Source organism: Chelmon rostratus, chromosome 6 (assembly GCF_017976325.1).
Source record: "Chelmon rostratus isolate fCheRos1 chromosome 6, fCheRos1.pri, whole genome shotgun sequence".
Lineage (NCBI taxonomy): Eukaryota > Metazoa > Chordata > Actinopteri > Chaetodontiformes > Chaetodontidae > Chelmon > Chelmon rostratus.
In genome coordinates this window covers 29,870,150-29,887,327 of record NC_055663.1, presented here as the reverse complement: position 1 = coordinate 29,887,327, position 17,178 = coordinate 29,870,150, and the positions used below count along the sequence as shown (strand labels likewise).

Here is a 17,178-nt window from a genome sequence, read left to right as displayed (position 1 = left end):
GAAGGTTTTTATTACAGACAGTACCAGCGGTCTTTATCTGCTGGTACTGTCTGTGCACTTATAGTTTTGAATGACATAATAACATCAGCAATGAATAATAATTAACCCCAGATACCAGTAACTCCAGTGAATGGGCTGTCAAACAGCTCACAGCTTCAAATCATGTTCGGTAAAAAAAGGATGAACACTTCCTGTGTGAAAGTCCAGTTAGAGCCCATTCCTCCTGTCCATATCTTCATAATATCAAATGCACCTGTGATGGCACTGAAGCTATGCTATCAACTCCACAACACACACCTATAGCTTCACCTTAACGGCTGTCGGCCAGCGTCTTGACACATTTTGTAATCTAATAATGAAAAGCAAGTTTAAAATGCTTGTCTGGTTTTATTGAGCATAAATCATTAAATGCACTTTTATTTTTCAAAACTCTTTCAGAGACCGCCTGCAATACTAGTGAGGACCACCAGGGGTCCACAGAGACATTTGTCTCCTGTATTCCTGCGTTTTAACAACACTGATCTCAGCAGCCTAAAACTTCTTTCATGCATGATGACCCTAACATGAGCTTAATCTTAACTTGATCAGACTACACCACATTGAGTATTTAAAGATAAAAGCTATTGAAGATTAATTACACTCAAAATCTGAACCTTCACACAGAGCGAGGCTTAAGAAATAAATTCAGATTCATTATTGACTTTTCTCTTTCTCTCCATAAGGTGCGTTCAGTCCTGGATCTGTGTCACTGGTCCCGCTACACAGGACTGTTGATCTGATCAGCGTTCAACACTTTGAGTACTCTTCTGGATCACTGATCGTCAGTGCGAGTCCACTGTCCAGATCTGCCTCATTAAAGACGACTCTTTTTATCCGTTCCTCGTCTTCTTCTTCTTCTTCTTCTTCGTCTTCGCTGTCGTTCTCTTGGCTGCCTGGGATGATGACCACCTCCTCCTTGGCATCTGGGTCGATGTCCTCCTTAAACCAGACTGACTTGTATCCGTCATCCATGCGTCTCTCCTTGGTCAGGATGGGTTTCACCTCTTTCTCACCGTCGGACTTGTCCGAACCCGACAGGCTGGCGTCGTCGCTCAGGAGGGCGTGCAGCGGCACCAAAGACTTCTCGATCGCCTCATCCCTCGCTGGAAAGTCCCTCTCTGATTTCTGTGGCTTTCCAGCCTCTATGCTTAGCTCTGGACGGTTGGAGTCAGTGCTCTTTCCATCTTCATCTTTCTGGAAGGCATCATTGGTGTACTGGATGCCTCCCTTCTGAGCATCTGAACCTTGACCCAGCTGTGGAAGGACAACACATGTGGAGAGAAAAGAGCTAACACCAGTGCTTTATATGCAGTATTGTTTTCCATGAATGTTTGCTCTTGTAGACCTTCCAAATGTCACTGGACCGAATGGATTAAATTATTAAATCAAATTTCTGGAGGTTTGTGACTGTCAAAAAAATGTATTCACCATTTTACAGCTGCTGGGTTTTCACTCATTTTAACTCCGCTCTATTCCTTGGGCCTTTGAGGCACTCCTGCTGCTTCAGTCAGTGAACAGAGGTCTCACATATACATTAAACATTACATTTATTTAGCAGACACTTACGTCACTAGCACTTTGACTGTCTACAGCCTTACTCTTCAGGACAGATACTGGCAGATATGACAGAAATGGACCTCTGGCTATTTGTGGGTAGGTACACAATAAATTCCCCACCGTGCTACAGGCATCCTGATTAGTTGTTGAACTACTGTATGTTGCCATTAAAGAGCAGCTGTATTAAAACATCTGTATGAAGGCTAGACGCTACGCAGATAAGAACCTCATAAAAAATCAGCCTGGATGCTAATCAAGGCTAACAGACCCCTGCCTTGAGACCAAGTTTAGGGAAGCAGCTCTGTGCCGCTTTTTCTTGGAGGTGAAGTTACAGTAACCAGCTGCACTTTGTCAAAGCAGCCACTAGTCCTCATCCTTGAAGCCTGTCCTCCGGACAGAACACCCAAAAGGTCTTACAGGTCTGCCGGTCTGGATGTAGAAGTAGTTTCTCTGCTTCCTGTACTCTGCCTTCTCTCAGCACTTTAACAAGCTTTTGAATTTTTAACTTACGGAGCTTCGGAAAATGCTGGTTTCGTAGATTTTCCTCCAGTCTGCTTTTCCCCTGTGAATGTGACAGATGAGCAGCCCGATGACGACCAGACAGATGAGCAGCAGGATGCCCAGGGTTACACCGAGCGCCACCATGTCCTCCGGCCCGTAGCCACCTGGCGGTTGCACTGCAGGGACACAGGTCACTGAATACAGGTGTCACCAACAAACATCTAACTCTGAAACTAACTTTAAGTTCAGGATTAGGACTAAATCATCATATTCACTCATGAGTGTGTCATGACTTTCAGTCTCTCTCACTGGCAGGTTAATCTCAGATTTGTTAGCTGAACTTGAAGTTTGAACCAGTGCTAAGCAAAGTCAAGCTAACAATCGAGTAGCCAAAAGGCATCTAAGGTCAAATTTAATCTAGCAGCTAACAAAACATAACAATGAAATAATAACCAAAGTCAACTCTAACAGAAAACTATACTGAAAGACACAGTCAAGCTAACCAAGAACAAAGATAACAGTTCAGCTGCGAGAATATCTGCAGCTAACAATGTAGAAGCCAACATACAATAGTCTACAACCATTGTATTTTGAGAACTGACTTCCTGGTATCTGGTTAAACTTTATTGATTCACTGTACTTTTACTGTTTTACAGTTTGTAAATCTTTGTCCTTTCAAGCGAAGAAAAAGGGATATGTGCTACAAGCCTTGTGCCACATTTGACAGCTAGTCAATGTTAGCTACCCCTGTATCAATGGTTTCCATAAGCAGTGCATTCAGAAGGTTATTGTGATTTCTACGTCATTTTTGTCTGCCAAAACATATTTATACAGATTTTGTCTTGTTTGAGCAAACAAACCGATGTAGTTATTAAGTGATTCAAACATCACAGGTAAATATAGCAGCATTTCTGAAGTAAACACGACAAAGCTCATGTAGAAATCTAGAGCATGTTTATCTACACTAACATCCAGAAGAAAAGCGCTAAACCTGAGAGAACGGAGCTGCTTTAGCTACGCCCTTTGTTTTTTGAGGTAGTGTGCTGAGCTGGAGGACGAGTTTCAGGTACGGTTTAAGTCTGGTAGCACCTGTTCACTGCGTCACTCCACGGCAAAGCCGAGACTCTGGTTGGTCACTGTGAATGTCAACAACAGTCGGAATTCGCTCTTGAACACCGTATGAGTGCTAATTACAGGAACTTAGAAGTGGACTCTTTTGGCTTGGTTATCACCTCACGACACATAGAACATGCAGTGTTGTATTCTTTATTAAATAAGGATCACTCACACCTTAGCTTAGCTTCCCTGAATGTGAAAATATATACGGCTGAAGCTACTGGGAGAAAACCACCTGTGTGAGGCTGAGCGGTGTTGGCTGTGCAGACGCATCCTTCACTGGTCACGCTGGGTTTGGTAGTTGAGACAGGGGACATGATGTCTTTTGTGGTCTTGCTGGGATTGCCTGTAGGCGTAGTGGTCTTGCTGGTGGTGGTGGGATTGCCTATGGGTGCCATGGTGGGGAGACCTGGAAGGAGAGCATACTTTTATGTCCCTCCCTCAAAGCTGTTGTAGGCATTTTTTTCAGCGTTGTTTGGCAAAAATTCCAAAATAAAATCCTGAAAAAAACCCCACTAAACCTGAGAGACTGAATCTGGTTTTGCGATGGAAGGGTTACGACAGTTTCAGGTCGGTCTGTTTGATGCCGGATCAGACTACATGAATTAGCCTGATTTTTAGATGATTTTGTCACGTGCAACAAATGACCAGTGTCATGGCCAATTATAAATGACAACAGGGCTTCTATACTCGTATGGTTTGACATGCTAAACGACCTGTTGTGCAGCCTCTGGGACGCCCCACTACACCCCGCAAAAAAAGTCTAGCATGTCAAAAAATTTTTGTCTTGACACACTTAGTGTGACATCTCCTATGATGTGTTTCTTAGTGTTAACCCATCAGGTGCTCTCTCCAGAGCGCAGTCAGGTAACAAACATGGTGAGGAGGAGGGATGCTGAGGTTGCTGCTGTGAGGTGGGACAACGAAACAGAAGAAAGGTTTGTTGCTCCTACTGTCCTCAGTCCTACAAGGAACGCACAGCCTTTTTTGCCTGCTACACCAGACCGCCGGCATCACACATAACACTTCTGTCGCCATGACTGACAGTTGCTTCACCCACCTCCCCAGTGACCTCTGAACCCGTACGTGATTGTAAAATATGAGGCGCCATGATTGGTTTAGAGAGTTTATGGCACTGTGAACGTTAGCTCTGACACGGTGACCATTGTCAGAGACAAAGATATCATGTAGCATGATCCCGGCATAAGTCTGGTAGCACCTTTTCAGACCTGACTGCTTTCACTCCACAACAAGGCAGAGACTCTGTGGTTGGTTGCTCTGAGTGTCAACAGCAAGACACATTTTCTAGTAAAAGTCGGCAACTCTTGACCACATTGTGTCTGCTAATTTTACAGGAACTCAGAAGTGGACTCTTGTGTCATTTCTACATGACCTGCTGGTGTTGTATCTTTTATTAACCAGGTAAGGATCACTCACACCCTCCCTGAGTGTGAAAATATTTCATATGACTGAAGCTACTGAGAGAGAATCACCTGTGTTAGGCTGAGCTGTGCTTGTAGAGGAGATGCCTCCTCCAGTGGTCAGACTGGGCTTTGGTGGTGAACCACTGCCTCCAGTAAGTGTAGTGGTCTTGCTGATGGTGGTGGGATTGCCTATGGGCGTCATGGTGGGGAGACCTGGAAGGAGAGCATACTTTTATGTCCCTCCCTCAAAGCTGTTGTAGGCATTTTTTTCAGCGTTGTTTGGCAAAAATTCCAAAATAAAATCCTGAAAAAAACCCCACTAAACCTGAGAGACTGAGTCTGGTTTTGCGATGGAAGGGTTACGACAGTTTCAGGTAGGTCTGTTTGATGCCGGGATCAGACTACATGAATTAGCCTGATTTTTAGATGATTTTGTCACGTGCAGCAAATGACCAGTGTCATGGCCAATTATAAATGACAACAGGGCTTCTATACTCGTATGGTTTGACATGCTAAATGACCTGTTGTGCAGCCTCTGGGACGCCCCACCACACCCCGCAAAAAAGTCTAGAATTTCAGAATTTTGTGTCTTGACACAGTTAGTGTGGCAACTCTTGAACACTTTGTGTCTGCTAATTTTACAGGAACTCAGAAGTGGACTCTTGTGTCATTTCTACATGACCTGCTGGTGTTGTATCTTTTATTAACCAGGTAAGGATCACTCACACCCTCCCTGAGTGTGAAAATATTTCATATGACTGAAGCTACTGAGAGAAAATCACCTGTGTAAGGCTGAGCTGTGCTTGTAGAGGAGACGCCTCCTCCAGTGGTCAGACTGGGTTTTGGTGGTGAACCACTGCCTCCAGTAGGTGTAGTGGTCTTGCTGGTGGAGGTGGGATTGCCTATGGGTGCCATGGTGGGGAGACCTGGAAGGAGAGCATACTTTTATGTCCCTCCCTCAAAGCTGTTGTAGGCATTTTAGTTTTGGCAAAAACCCCACTAACCCTGAGAGACTGAGTCTGGTTTTGCAATGGAATTTGTTTTTGAGGCAGTGTGCTGAGCTGGAGGACAGTTTCAGGTAGGTCTGTTTGATGCCGGGATCAGACTACACGAATTAGCCTGATTTTTAGATGATTTTGTCGCATGCAACAAATTACCAGTGTCATGATGTCTGTGAATATTCTTATTCATCAGGGTCATTGTAAGCTTCAGGACCTTCAGTCGTTTTCAACTGGACCTCGTCAGTTTGTCTTAGAAGACGTTTCGCCTCTCATCCGAGCAGGCTTCATCAGTTCATGCGCACCAGACTAGATAGGACAGCTCTAGACTAGATAGGACAGCTCTAGTCCAATGAGATGGTGTTAGGTTCAAGTATTTATCCCCTGATTGAGGCCAACCCACAAAAACAAGAATGGTATCACTCTACTGTGAGGCAAACGATCCCCCCATTAAGGCGGGGTAGGGTGTAACCCTTGGATGTCAACGACAGTCGTTAGCCTCGTTAGTGTCCCATTGTTGTCATTGGGGGGCTCCTGGAGCCATGTGTGAATGGCTTTGTCGTTTATCCTCAGAGGCTAAATCTTTGAATCTCTTTGGGAGAGATGAAAGGACAGCATTGTATGTGGGAGATAGGTGGTGTCTCAGACCCCCCCCCCCCTCTGTTCAGAGATGGTTTTTCAACCTTGACATAGATGGCTTCTCGTACTCCTCTTTCAAACCATCTGTCTTCTCTGTCCAGAATATGCACATTTTTATCCTCAAAGGAGTGTGCTTCCTCCTTGAGATGCAGGTAAACAGCTGAGTCCAGCCCTGAAGAGTTTGCCCTTCTGTGTTGTGCCATGCGTCTGCTCAGTGGCTGTTTGGTTTCCCCAATATACAGGTCTGTGCATTCCTCACTGCACTGGACTGCATACACCAGGTTGTTCTTCTGAGTGTGAGGTGTCCGGTCTTTAGGGTGCACCAGCCTTTGTCTGAGAGTGTTCCCAGGTTTGAAATGTACCGGGATGTTGTGTTTGTTGAAATTCGCCCAAGTTTCTCTGATACACCAGACACATATGGGATGACGATGTTATGCCGTCTGTCCCTCTTTTCCTCCTCTGTCACCCTGTTCTTTCTGGAAGCAGCTGAACTTTTCACAAAAGACCAGCTGGGGTAACCACAGGTTTTGAGGGCCCCCCTCAAGTGTTTGTGTTCCTTGTCTCTGGCCTGTTGGCTGGTTGGAACATTATCAGCTCTGTGTTGGACAGTTCTGATAACACCTAGTTTGTGTTCCAGTGGGTGGGACATCGAAGGAAACCATTGTTTCTGATGGGTCTAGTTTTAAGTCCCAGATCTTATTTACAAAGTCCATTGAGTTCTGGATGTGGTGTGGCAAATAAGGTAAATAACGTCCAGATACCTCCTTTTTGACTCACATCGCCCACTGGAGAATACTGGGACACTAACGAGGCAGACGACTGTCGTTGACACCTAAGGGTTACACCCTACCCCGCCTTAATGGGGGGATCGTTTGCCTCACAATAGAGTGATACCATCCCTGGTTTTGGGGGTTGGCCTCACTCAGAGGATAAATACTTGAACCTAACACCATTGCATTGGACTAGAGCTGTCCTATCTAGACTAGAGCTGTCCTATCTAGACTAGAGCTGTCCTATCTAGTCTGGTGCTCATGAACTGATGAAGCCTGCTCGAATGAGAGGAGAAACGTCTTCTAAGACAAACTGATAAATTCCAGTTCGAACGATTAGCTGCCCTGAAGCCCAGTGTCATGGCCAATTTTAAATGACAACGGGGCTTCTATACTCGTATGGTTTGACATGCTAAATGACCTGTTGTGCAGCCTCTGGGACGCCCCATCACACCCCGACGAAAAGTCTAGAATTTCAGAATTTTGTGTCTTGACACACTTAGTGTGGCAACTCTTGAACACTTTGTGTCTGCTAATTTTACAGGAACTCAGAAGTGGACTCTTGTGTCATTTCTACATGACCTGCTGGTGTTGTATCTTTTATTAACCAGGTAAGGATCACTCACACCCTCCCTGAGTGTGAAAATATTTCATATGACTGAAGCTACTGAGAGAAAATCACCTGTGTAAGGCTGAGCTGTGCTTGTAGAGGAGACGCCTCCTCCAGTGGTCAGACTGGGTTTTGGTGGTGAACCACTGCCTCCAGTAGGCGTAGTAGTGGGTATAATAGGGATGGGGGCGGTGGTAGCTGAGACAGGTGGCATGGGGTCTTTCGTGGTCTTGCTGTAGATGGTGGAATCCCCCACGGTCGTCATGGACATCCTGTTTGTAGTGCCCACAGTGGTGGTGGTGAACCCTGGAAGGAGAGCAGATTTTCATGTCCCTGTTTTCTCCAAACCTTAAAGTTGTTGTAGGCAGTGTTTCAGGCGTTTAACCTTTCAGCGTATTGTAAGACTTCTGCATCTCCTCTTGTCTCTGTTTTCAGGCTTTAGAAAACAAAGTTTGATGGAAGATTTCAGAGAGAGGGAATTCCTTTTATTTGTTCTACAAATGCAGATGATGCATGTGCACATCCCTTCAGATGGTGAAATCACACTCAGATCTATCTCCACAGGTCGTTTGTGTCAGTGATGGAGACACTGAAAGACACTGATTCAATGGCAGAACATCCTGAAGAAAATCCTTTACGTTGTGATAAATTTCCAATGCTTCCTTTTCCTTCAACAGCGTCTAGTACGAAACGGGTGTGTGAGCTGGTCCCAGCTCCACGTAAAGCTTCCAGCTCTTTATGGTCGATGCCAGGGGGCTCGTATCTACGAGTGGGGAAGAGGCGTGATGACCGTTCTGTCCTGAATGTGGCTGATTTGTTAAAGAGACACTAAGTTGACTCTTGAAATACCTTTGTATTGTTATATGGACAGCTTTCCTCATCTCACTTCGAAGGAAAACATTAATGTATGAGCTTAATGAGCTGCTCATGGAGCTACTCAGCTAAAGAGGATGGGTACTTAATAGGACTTAGTTACCTTCACACACCTTGAGGCATTAACGCCATAATAAACCGTATCCTGTGGAAAAATGTAGAGCATTTAAAATGCCGAAATGCAACGAGTGTGAAAGCGACCAACACTGTAATAATGCATCCAGACGCCACCCCCCCACGGGCAGTGTCTCCTGTGAGCGAGCCAGACACAGAGCAGCAAAGTAACTCCCTTCCAGCCGTAACAAGGTCAGTGAGTTCTGTGGAGGAGCCGTGATGTTGTAAAAAATATGCTCGTAGCAAGTTTTCCCATGAGGACAACGAGAACGCCGAGTCAAGACGTTCACCGAACTTCTTGTGTGCTCGGTTGTAGTTGCTCCTTTCTACCACCAGGGGTTTCTGCATGCACATGGTCAGGAGTGCACATTAAAATGTGCACGAGTAGAAATTGTTAAGTGACATCCTTTATGTGGAAACATCGGCAGTCATAGTTTACGTACAAACTGAACTTCTTATGTTCTCCCTCCCGTCTGTACACATTCACGAAGCAGATGTTGCTCATGTTGCTTCTGGATACGCACAGATTTTTTTGCAAGTTGAAAGATGTTCAGCTCATGCAGGTGCATCTTCACCCGTACTGACATGACGTGGAGCAAACCAGCGTTTGGTCACGGCCGTTCTGAAATTCAGCCTTTGTTCAGTCACTCTGAAAGAGCTTTTGCATCAGAACTGATGAGGTTCAAACAGACTCAGATGTGTTGGCCCGTTTAGTCTGGTTAAGAACGCTGACAGTCAAACACCAAGACTGCATGAAACCTTGTTTGTCCACCATCAAGTGAACTCAGCTTTTCTGTGACATCAGAGCACACCAACCACAGGACTGTGTCACAGTGGATATGTGACACAATTAAAAACCGTAACTAAATGCAATTTAGACAGCAATTCTGTCTCCAATGGGGCGACCCAGGTTCGAAATTTACCCCCTGGTTCCTCTGGTTGAAATTTCAGTACATATTTCTTGAATTCACACAAGTTTTGTGGTGGAAACTGGCCAACCGTCAACCTGAAACTGATTAAAACTAAAAGACAAGGGTCAGTCTGTACGGAGGGGTCAGCAGCTCGTGTTGACTACCTCTCAACCTTTAGTAGAGCCCCCTGTGAAGGTTTTCGTCTTACCTGATGGCACCTCCACCAAGAGATCAGCGGTAGCCGTTTCACCATTCGAGTTGTCTGTTGCCAACACCTGCAGGTGCAAAGGTGAAGTTGAAAGCTTAATAAAAACATGAGTCAGACACTCTAAGTTTTAATAGACGGGTAAACTCACTTGCAGAGATAACGTGCTTTGTGGGAGATCCTTAGTCATGAACAAAAAGCCGTCCATGATGACAAATTCACTGCTCCCTGTAATGGAGTACGTGATGTGGGGATTTACGCCCTGTTTGACCTGAGAAGAAATGAAAAGGTTAGTGCTGCACTTCAAGTACGAAACTCCAATAAGACAATAAAACTGGTTCTTTGAAAGTTCAGTTAAACAGTAGCCCGCCACTTTTAGTTCACTCATGCTAAGCGTACTTTGCTGAAGCTAAGAGGGTTTACCAGAAACATCATCTGGAATCACGCCACGGACCCATGTTGCCTTTGTTTGAGCCACTGGGCAGTAAGCGGGTCAATCAAAGGAACTTAGGATCCGAATACCATTTTGCATCTTAGTGATACAACAACAGGTTTTTGCTTTTGGCTGTGGCCCATCATTACGTTTCAGTTTCGGCGTCCCCATACTGAATCAGAGAAGTGTAGTCTGTGTTTTACCTCAGGGGCAGCGTAGTCCCCATCAGTGGCCAGGATCCTGAGTGGCTGATCTCTGTTGTTCTTGTCCATCATCATGTTGCCCACTCCGGTGACGACGCCTTCGTAACGAGGCCTTTGAAACTGTGGAGGTTGGAGACTCTTCGCCTGGACAGTGATTGTGACGGTGGTGGTGGTAAACTGATACCGGTTCATCTTCTGAGCAGCCTGGGAGAGAAAAACATACCTGATGGAAGATTTGAACACAAGAGCAAACGCAGACCATCTTGTTTCTAACCGCAGGAACCTGTGAGAGGTTTGGTGATTTGCAGGACTGCAACCAGGTGACCAGGAGTCCAAGTCCCTGCAGCAGAACTCTTATGAGGACGTTTTTGAGTCCCCACCAACCAAACTCAAAAACTACAACATTTACATTTAATGTGCTCATTCACCCATCCGCTTTAACCCATTTTCTGTTAATTCCATCTTCTTACATAATCGTTAATTTTGTTTTAAAACCTCCGTGTTGCCGGACATGTAAGTCTGGTGGGGAACATTAAATCCATTTTATTTCCGGTTACATAGCGTCACATTTTAAAGTCCAACTGAAATCACATTTTGTCGGCCTTCTTTGCAGTCAAACATCATGTCAGTTTTTTTAAAGATAGCTAAAATGATTAGCCAATGAATCAATTAGTCACATGACAGTTATCAGATTATTGAATAATCATTTAAACAATTTTATAAAGTCCCTGATGCACCGATCTTAAATAAGCTTATCAATACTGTCTGTGCAGGTTTCTTCGTCCTCTCTGACATGTTTGGATCTGGAGTGTTAGCTTTTCCAAAAAAAACAAACAAAAAGGAACTGAACATGTCAACTGTAATAACTACAATAATAAAATGATGAAAATAATTGTTAGTATCAACCCTAATTTTTCTTTTTTCGTTATTATTAAAAGGAAGAAAATGTGGTCTTTGAGAAAATAATGCTCATTTTGTCTCATTTGGCTGGATGTTGATGTTTGACTGAAAAATATCAAATATAAGTTTCTTGCGTTTGGCTTCAGATTTTTTTCAACAAAGGAGAACACAGGACATGTGATTTCCAGTTGGACTGGAGAGATTTAGTCTAAAAATATGTTGATCAGATTTAAAACAAATATAATAATATTATTATATATAAACTCCTTCCCATGTCAACAGAAACCCTCCAGACTCCCAGGAAAAGGACAGAGGACATGATGCGGTGGCCGTGGCCCTGGTGAAAGGACGCTCTAGGCTGCTTTGAACTGTTTGGTTGTCTAGGATACGTGTTACAACAGTAAGCTGCAGAATGAGGCAACAACACAGACCAAGACCTACCAGAGACATAAAGACAGCATCATTTGAAAGATCTGGATAAAAGCCATCGAATGTTTTGTCTTTACCAGCACGATCAGAGTGATGGTGTCCAGCGTGTCGGCCGGCTTCACCATGGTGATGTTCCCTGTGTCGGGATCGATCTCAAACAGACCGCCGTTTCCTAAAACACAGACAAACTGAGCTGCTGCCAATAATCAACGACTTCTCTCTGTGGATATGGAGGCCGGACCGCTTCTCACCGCTCAGGAACGAGTACGTTATCTCATCGTTTATCCCAGAGTCTCCGTCGACGGCGTAAAGCGGTCCTGGTTCCAGCTGCAACACTCCGGTCTGCAGAGGAGGAAACACTCTCATCATCATCTTCATCATGTGTCTAATGCAGAGGAGACCATCATTCTTTTGCATGAGCACAGCGGAGAACAGACTGAGCCTGAGCTTTTCAGATTGTCTAACAGCGGCTGAAACCTCCTGTCGGACAGGAAAGGTGACTGCAGCTGCATCCAACACTTTCTCAAACTGACAATTCAGCAATTAAGGTCGTACTTCTGATTCTTTTTGCATCTTCAACCCAATGTAACACCATCAATGTCTTCAAGGAGGGACTGTCTGAACCGTGTGTGTTGGTATGAGTGATTTGTGGTGTTGAGTCTACGAAGACATAAAAGAGTTGTTGGAAAGAGATCGGGGGGGCGGTGGGATGCACTTTGACTTTATATGTCAAACTATCAAGCCTATCTGGACCTTCAGTGAGAGAGCTCGCTGATTGGCCGCTCATCGACCTCGAGGTGCTGGAGCTCTCCTCACTCCGTCTACGTTTGTCACCTGGCAGCTCAGTTTCAGCACTGGACTCCAGGTGAAGTGTTACCACAGCCGACGGGTCCCACCTCTCGCTCGTTTAATGTGACTGTGCCGGTGTAGGCGGAGTTCAGGCAGATCGAATCCTCCCCAGCCTCATACAGGGTACAGGGCTGGAACAACGGCGCTCGGTTGTCCACGTCATTGATGGTGACCATGATGGTGGCTGTGGCGGTGAACGAAGGCCCGCTAGCGTCTGTTCCCAACTGTGTGTCCTTCAATAAAAGAAGAATCAGAAGCTGATTACCTCAGCGCAGATTAGATGTGATCATTATTCAAAGATTTCGATAGCTGACCACCGACATTAATCCTGAAATGTTCGTTTTCCTTCCAACAGCAACACAACAGAGCGTGCCTGAACCTCACGTTAGTTTAAACTTCTTGCCTGATTGTCAGGATTGTAGATAAACTGTCGACAGAACGCTTCAGAATGTGAGATCAGAACAAGAGGGGCAGTGGAGGAAACTGTTTTACTGATCAGGAGCTACAGCGAGTTGATCCTGCAGATGGATGCAGGTCACTGGATAAGACTTCGCATTAAAACGGTCATTTTTCTGTCTTTCACTTTTTGTCACAATGCTAGTTTTCACTTTTTATTAAGCTTTGATCTATTTTCATCGTGAAAAAAAGGTTGTCAGCGAGTATTTTTTAAGAGTTTTCAATGATGAAATTAGCATAAAATGTCCATTAGATGTACTCTGTGTACAAAATCAAATGATGTAAGTTGTCCACGGTCCGGAGAAGAGGTGTCATCAAGCAGCTGTGTGAGTGGATGGTGGGTGTCGGCGGCTGTAACGTCTATCAAAATAAACATGTACAACTTCTCCAGATGTTTCCAGCTATATTCCTTCATCAAAGTGAGCTAGAAACATTACTGCTCCTAAAAGTAATGAATCAGCTCGCTGGTGGATTTAAGAAGAAGCTGTCGTGTGGAATGTGAACTGCATTTTTACATGCATGCTTTACACCTGGCCTCTAGCATGCAAGGCGCCAGCCTGATGATGAACACATGACATGCCGGCAGGAGGTCAAACCCTGTGATTAGTGGATGATCTGCCCAACCTGCGAAGCCAAAGCCGCGACCATGTTCATTTTATGTCTGACTTAGCATTTAGGAGAGCGGCCTGACCTCCAGAGGCTGAAAGAAATATTTGGTTTCACTGAGTTGGATGAACGGCATCAGAGGCAGCGAGCGGCACTCACCTGAACTTTTAATATCAGCTCGACATTTCTGACTTTGTCATATTCCAGCAGCTTCGCAACAAGGATCTCCGGTTTGGTCTGCGACGCCAGTTTAAAGCCGCTCTGCAGGAATCAAACAGGACAGTAAACACTGGTTGGATCTGCTCTTGAGCTCACGGTTTCCCCCTGCTCCCACTGCTGGATCCCTCCCTGAACTGGAGATTAAATTAATATCTAATTTATCTAAAAATAGGTTGCAGTGCGACGAGGCCTTACAGATTCAGGCGTCAGTGTGTAGAAGAGCTGCGGCCCGTCTGGATCTGTTGCAGGGAAGAGGCCCACAGGTGTGTCTACAGGAGTCATCTGGGACAAAATGGTTCAGTCAGTCAGTCAGTGTGATGTAATATTAACATGAAACAGTTTTCAACATTTCAAAGGATTATTCACTGGAGCAACCCTCCATGAGCAGCCACAACACTGACCAGTCGCAGGTATCTGAAAGGTATCTGACACTCACAGCGTCAATCAAACTTCACTATAATGTTCCCATTCATAGTCCACATGGCCAGAAGTATGTGGACAGCTGAACATTGCAGCCACATTTGAGGGGCAGATTCCACACCCACAGGCTTCAATGTGCTGCTTTAACAGCCTCCACTCTTCTGCTTTCAGGCTTTCCACCACATGCTGAACCTGGCTGCAGGGACTTACTCCCATCACTGATGTTAGACGATGAAATCTGGCTCTGCTGTGAGGTCTGTAAACTAGGAAAACTTCTTCTTTATGGAGCTGGATTTGTGTATGTGGACATTGTCGTGTTGAAACAGGACAAAATCAAACACAACATGCATGATGTAACATGCAGACTTTTGTCTGGAACCAGACCACGAAATCAGCCCCAGACCAAAAATGCATTAAAATATATGGACATTGTGTCCACACACTTTTGGCCACATAGTGTACTTTAGCAACAAACGCAATATCCAGAATATCTGCAACTCAAATATGAGATAAGGTTAGGAGCCTCTAGGAGTCTCTCGGGCGAAGGCAGGGGACACCCAGGGCAGGTCGCCAGCCTACCACAGGGCTACATATACACAGACATACAGACAAACAACCACGCACACCACTACGGACAATTTAGAGTTATCAATTAACCTCAGCATGTTTTTGGACTGTGGGAGGAAGCCGGAGAACCGGGTGAAAACCCACGCTGCACAGGGAGAACATGCAAACTCCACACAGAAAGACCCCTGGCGGGATTGAACCGGGGACCTTCTAGCTGTGAGGCGACGCTGCTAACCACCGAGCCACCGTGCAGCCCTGAGATAAGGTTACAAATACATGAATTTAAACACACAAATAAGAACCTGTGATGATGAACAATAATTCCTGTTCAGTTACATGAACCGATCAGACTCTTACCTCATCGACAGCGGCGCTGTAGGAGGTCTGACCAAAGACTGGGGGGTTATCATTCACAGGATTCACAAATACAAAAATGGAAATGTCCGCCTGGAAGCAAAGAGAAACAATCCATCTTTAAATTACTTCTTCTGGTTTTGCTATTTCTGTAGTTTATTGCTGATTTTGCATGTTTAAAACTCAGAAACATGTGAAGAACAACAGTTCTTCAACAGTTCCACAAAGTGAAAGATAAAAAAAATCAGTGCAAAGTTCATGCAGATTCCATCGTGTTTAGTGTATGACGGCAGTTTTACCTCGGTGCCTGTGGGTCCAGTACAGATGATCTTCACTACATATTTTTTTTCAGTCTGCAAACAAAACAAATGTCATGCTCAACAGTCAGGTGTGTTCACAGTATTGAGACTGAGACATGGGTTTGGATCTGGTTGACCTACAGTACCTCATAGTCCAACACGCTTTTAAGTATCAGGCTGTTTCCATCGAGCTTAAACGGGTAGTCGAGGCTTTCAGGATGGATCGAGAGCGTCACCCCTGAGCTGACTGTGATATTCACCACAGCTTGACCCACTATGGTAGTGTCATTTTCTTGCAAATACACATCAGTAGGAGCAGAACATGCTGCTGGGAGAGAAGAAGAGCCCTGTTACAAACACAATACCAGTGTTTAATGCATCCTGTTTGTTCTTTCGTCTCCAAAGTCAGGTTAGAAAATAGCCGTTCAGTTTCATCTCTGTGTCCAGCACGCAGCTCATCAGGATGCTAGCCTAGAGCTGCAAAACGTGGGAGATTTGAACCACAATGTTTTTTTGTTTTTTTTTTGCTGAGTAAGACAAATGTGTGGAAGTGCAGCGAGCGCCACCGGTCCTCCACTCGTCATGTGTTTTTCACACTGTTCTGAACCAGAATTATTCCCTGAAACGGCATTAAATGTGAATCATTTCCATTGTGGTGTCAGCACAGATGGCGTCTCTGAAACGAACCGGTCACTAGGCAGCAGGCGTCAGTACGGACCAGTTAGCGAGCTGTTACTGGGCCCATTATGTCCTGGAAGGTGACACCAGTCTGATCAAACAAAGAGGCCTCAGCTGGACCAACAGATGTCAGTACTTACAGGACTGGGCCTCAGTGGACGCTTGAAGCAGAATCAGAAGCAGAAAGCCGAGGGACGTCCTCACGGTGAAGTGTGGACGAATCCCGTCCATGTCTCCGTCCGTCCTGCTTGAACTGATCCTCGTCTGTCTGTGTTCTCTGCTTATCTGCTCGGCTTTATGGCCGCACTGGACTTTTCCCCGCCATAAAAACATGCATGTTGTTTGCTGAGAAGTCATATAAGATCTTATTTTGTTACTGTCTTTCATGTCGTCTGTTTGACTTGAGACACATCACGGTCCCACGTTACAGAAACAGAAAGACAGCACTAAGAATACTATCAACTAATGTCTTCATCAAAGCAAGTCCCCCATGATCCTCGGCTCCACTTGGCCTTTATCAGGAGTTCACCGGTCCTGATCCCGATTTATGGTCGACAACAATGATGGGGGACAAAGACATTCATATACTGAAGGTGGAAGGACGGCTTTCAGTGGGTTTTACATATTCAAGATGCTTCTAACCTAAACTACTGCGACTGTTACTGCGACTGCTTCAAAATACTCAAAATGCTGATTGGTCCATTGTAACCATGTGTGGTTACTCTGTAACCTCTGTTCTCTGAGAGAGCTCCAGCTTTTAGTCTGATAGAAATATTCGGATCAAACCATCAGTTTTGTCACAGTGCAGGTGTTCATGGATAATCTTTAAAGGGTACCACTAATTTACTATTCAGCCTACATCAAAGGGAATATTTGAGTTTCTGTTTAATGATGTTCTCAAAGTTCAGAAAGGTTTTAAATGAACGGAGCAGCTTTAACTGAAACACTCACACTTTAGTCTTTTCCTCCTGTATGGTTTCATACCTGCATGTACAGAAGTTTTCTTCT

At 44.9% G+C, this 17,178-nt stretch overlaps 1 protein-coding gene across 1 annotated transcript; it reads right to left on the bottom strand.

Annotated features, from left to right (window-relative positions):
* Positions 1-786: 786 nt before the first annotated feature.
* cdhr5b (cadherin-related family member 5b) lies at positions 787-16,401 on the bottom strand. The gene is made up of 18 exons (XM_041939626.1): positions 16,311-16,401; positions 15,639-15,817; positions 15,493-15,546; positions 15,197-15,286; positions 14,048-14,134; positions 13,793-13,894; positions 12,619-12,804; positions 11,974-12,064; positions 11,800-11,894; positions 10,394-10,597; positions 9,909-10,028; positions 9,761-9,827; positions 7,727-7,960; positions 5,420-5,563; positions 4,707-4,850; positions 3,449-3,622; positions 2,107-2,273; positions 787-1,293 (listed from the first exon to the last, which is right to left on the bottom strand). The coding sequence occupies exons 1-18, from the start codon at positions 16,399-16,401 to the stop codon at positions 787-789; spliced, it is 2,736 nt and encodes a 911-aa protein (XP_041795560.1).
* Positions 16,402-17,178: the final 777 nt, after the last annotated feature.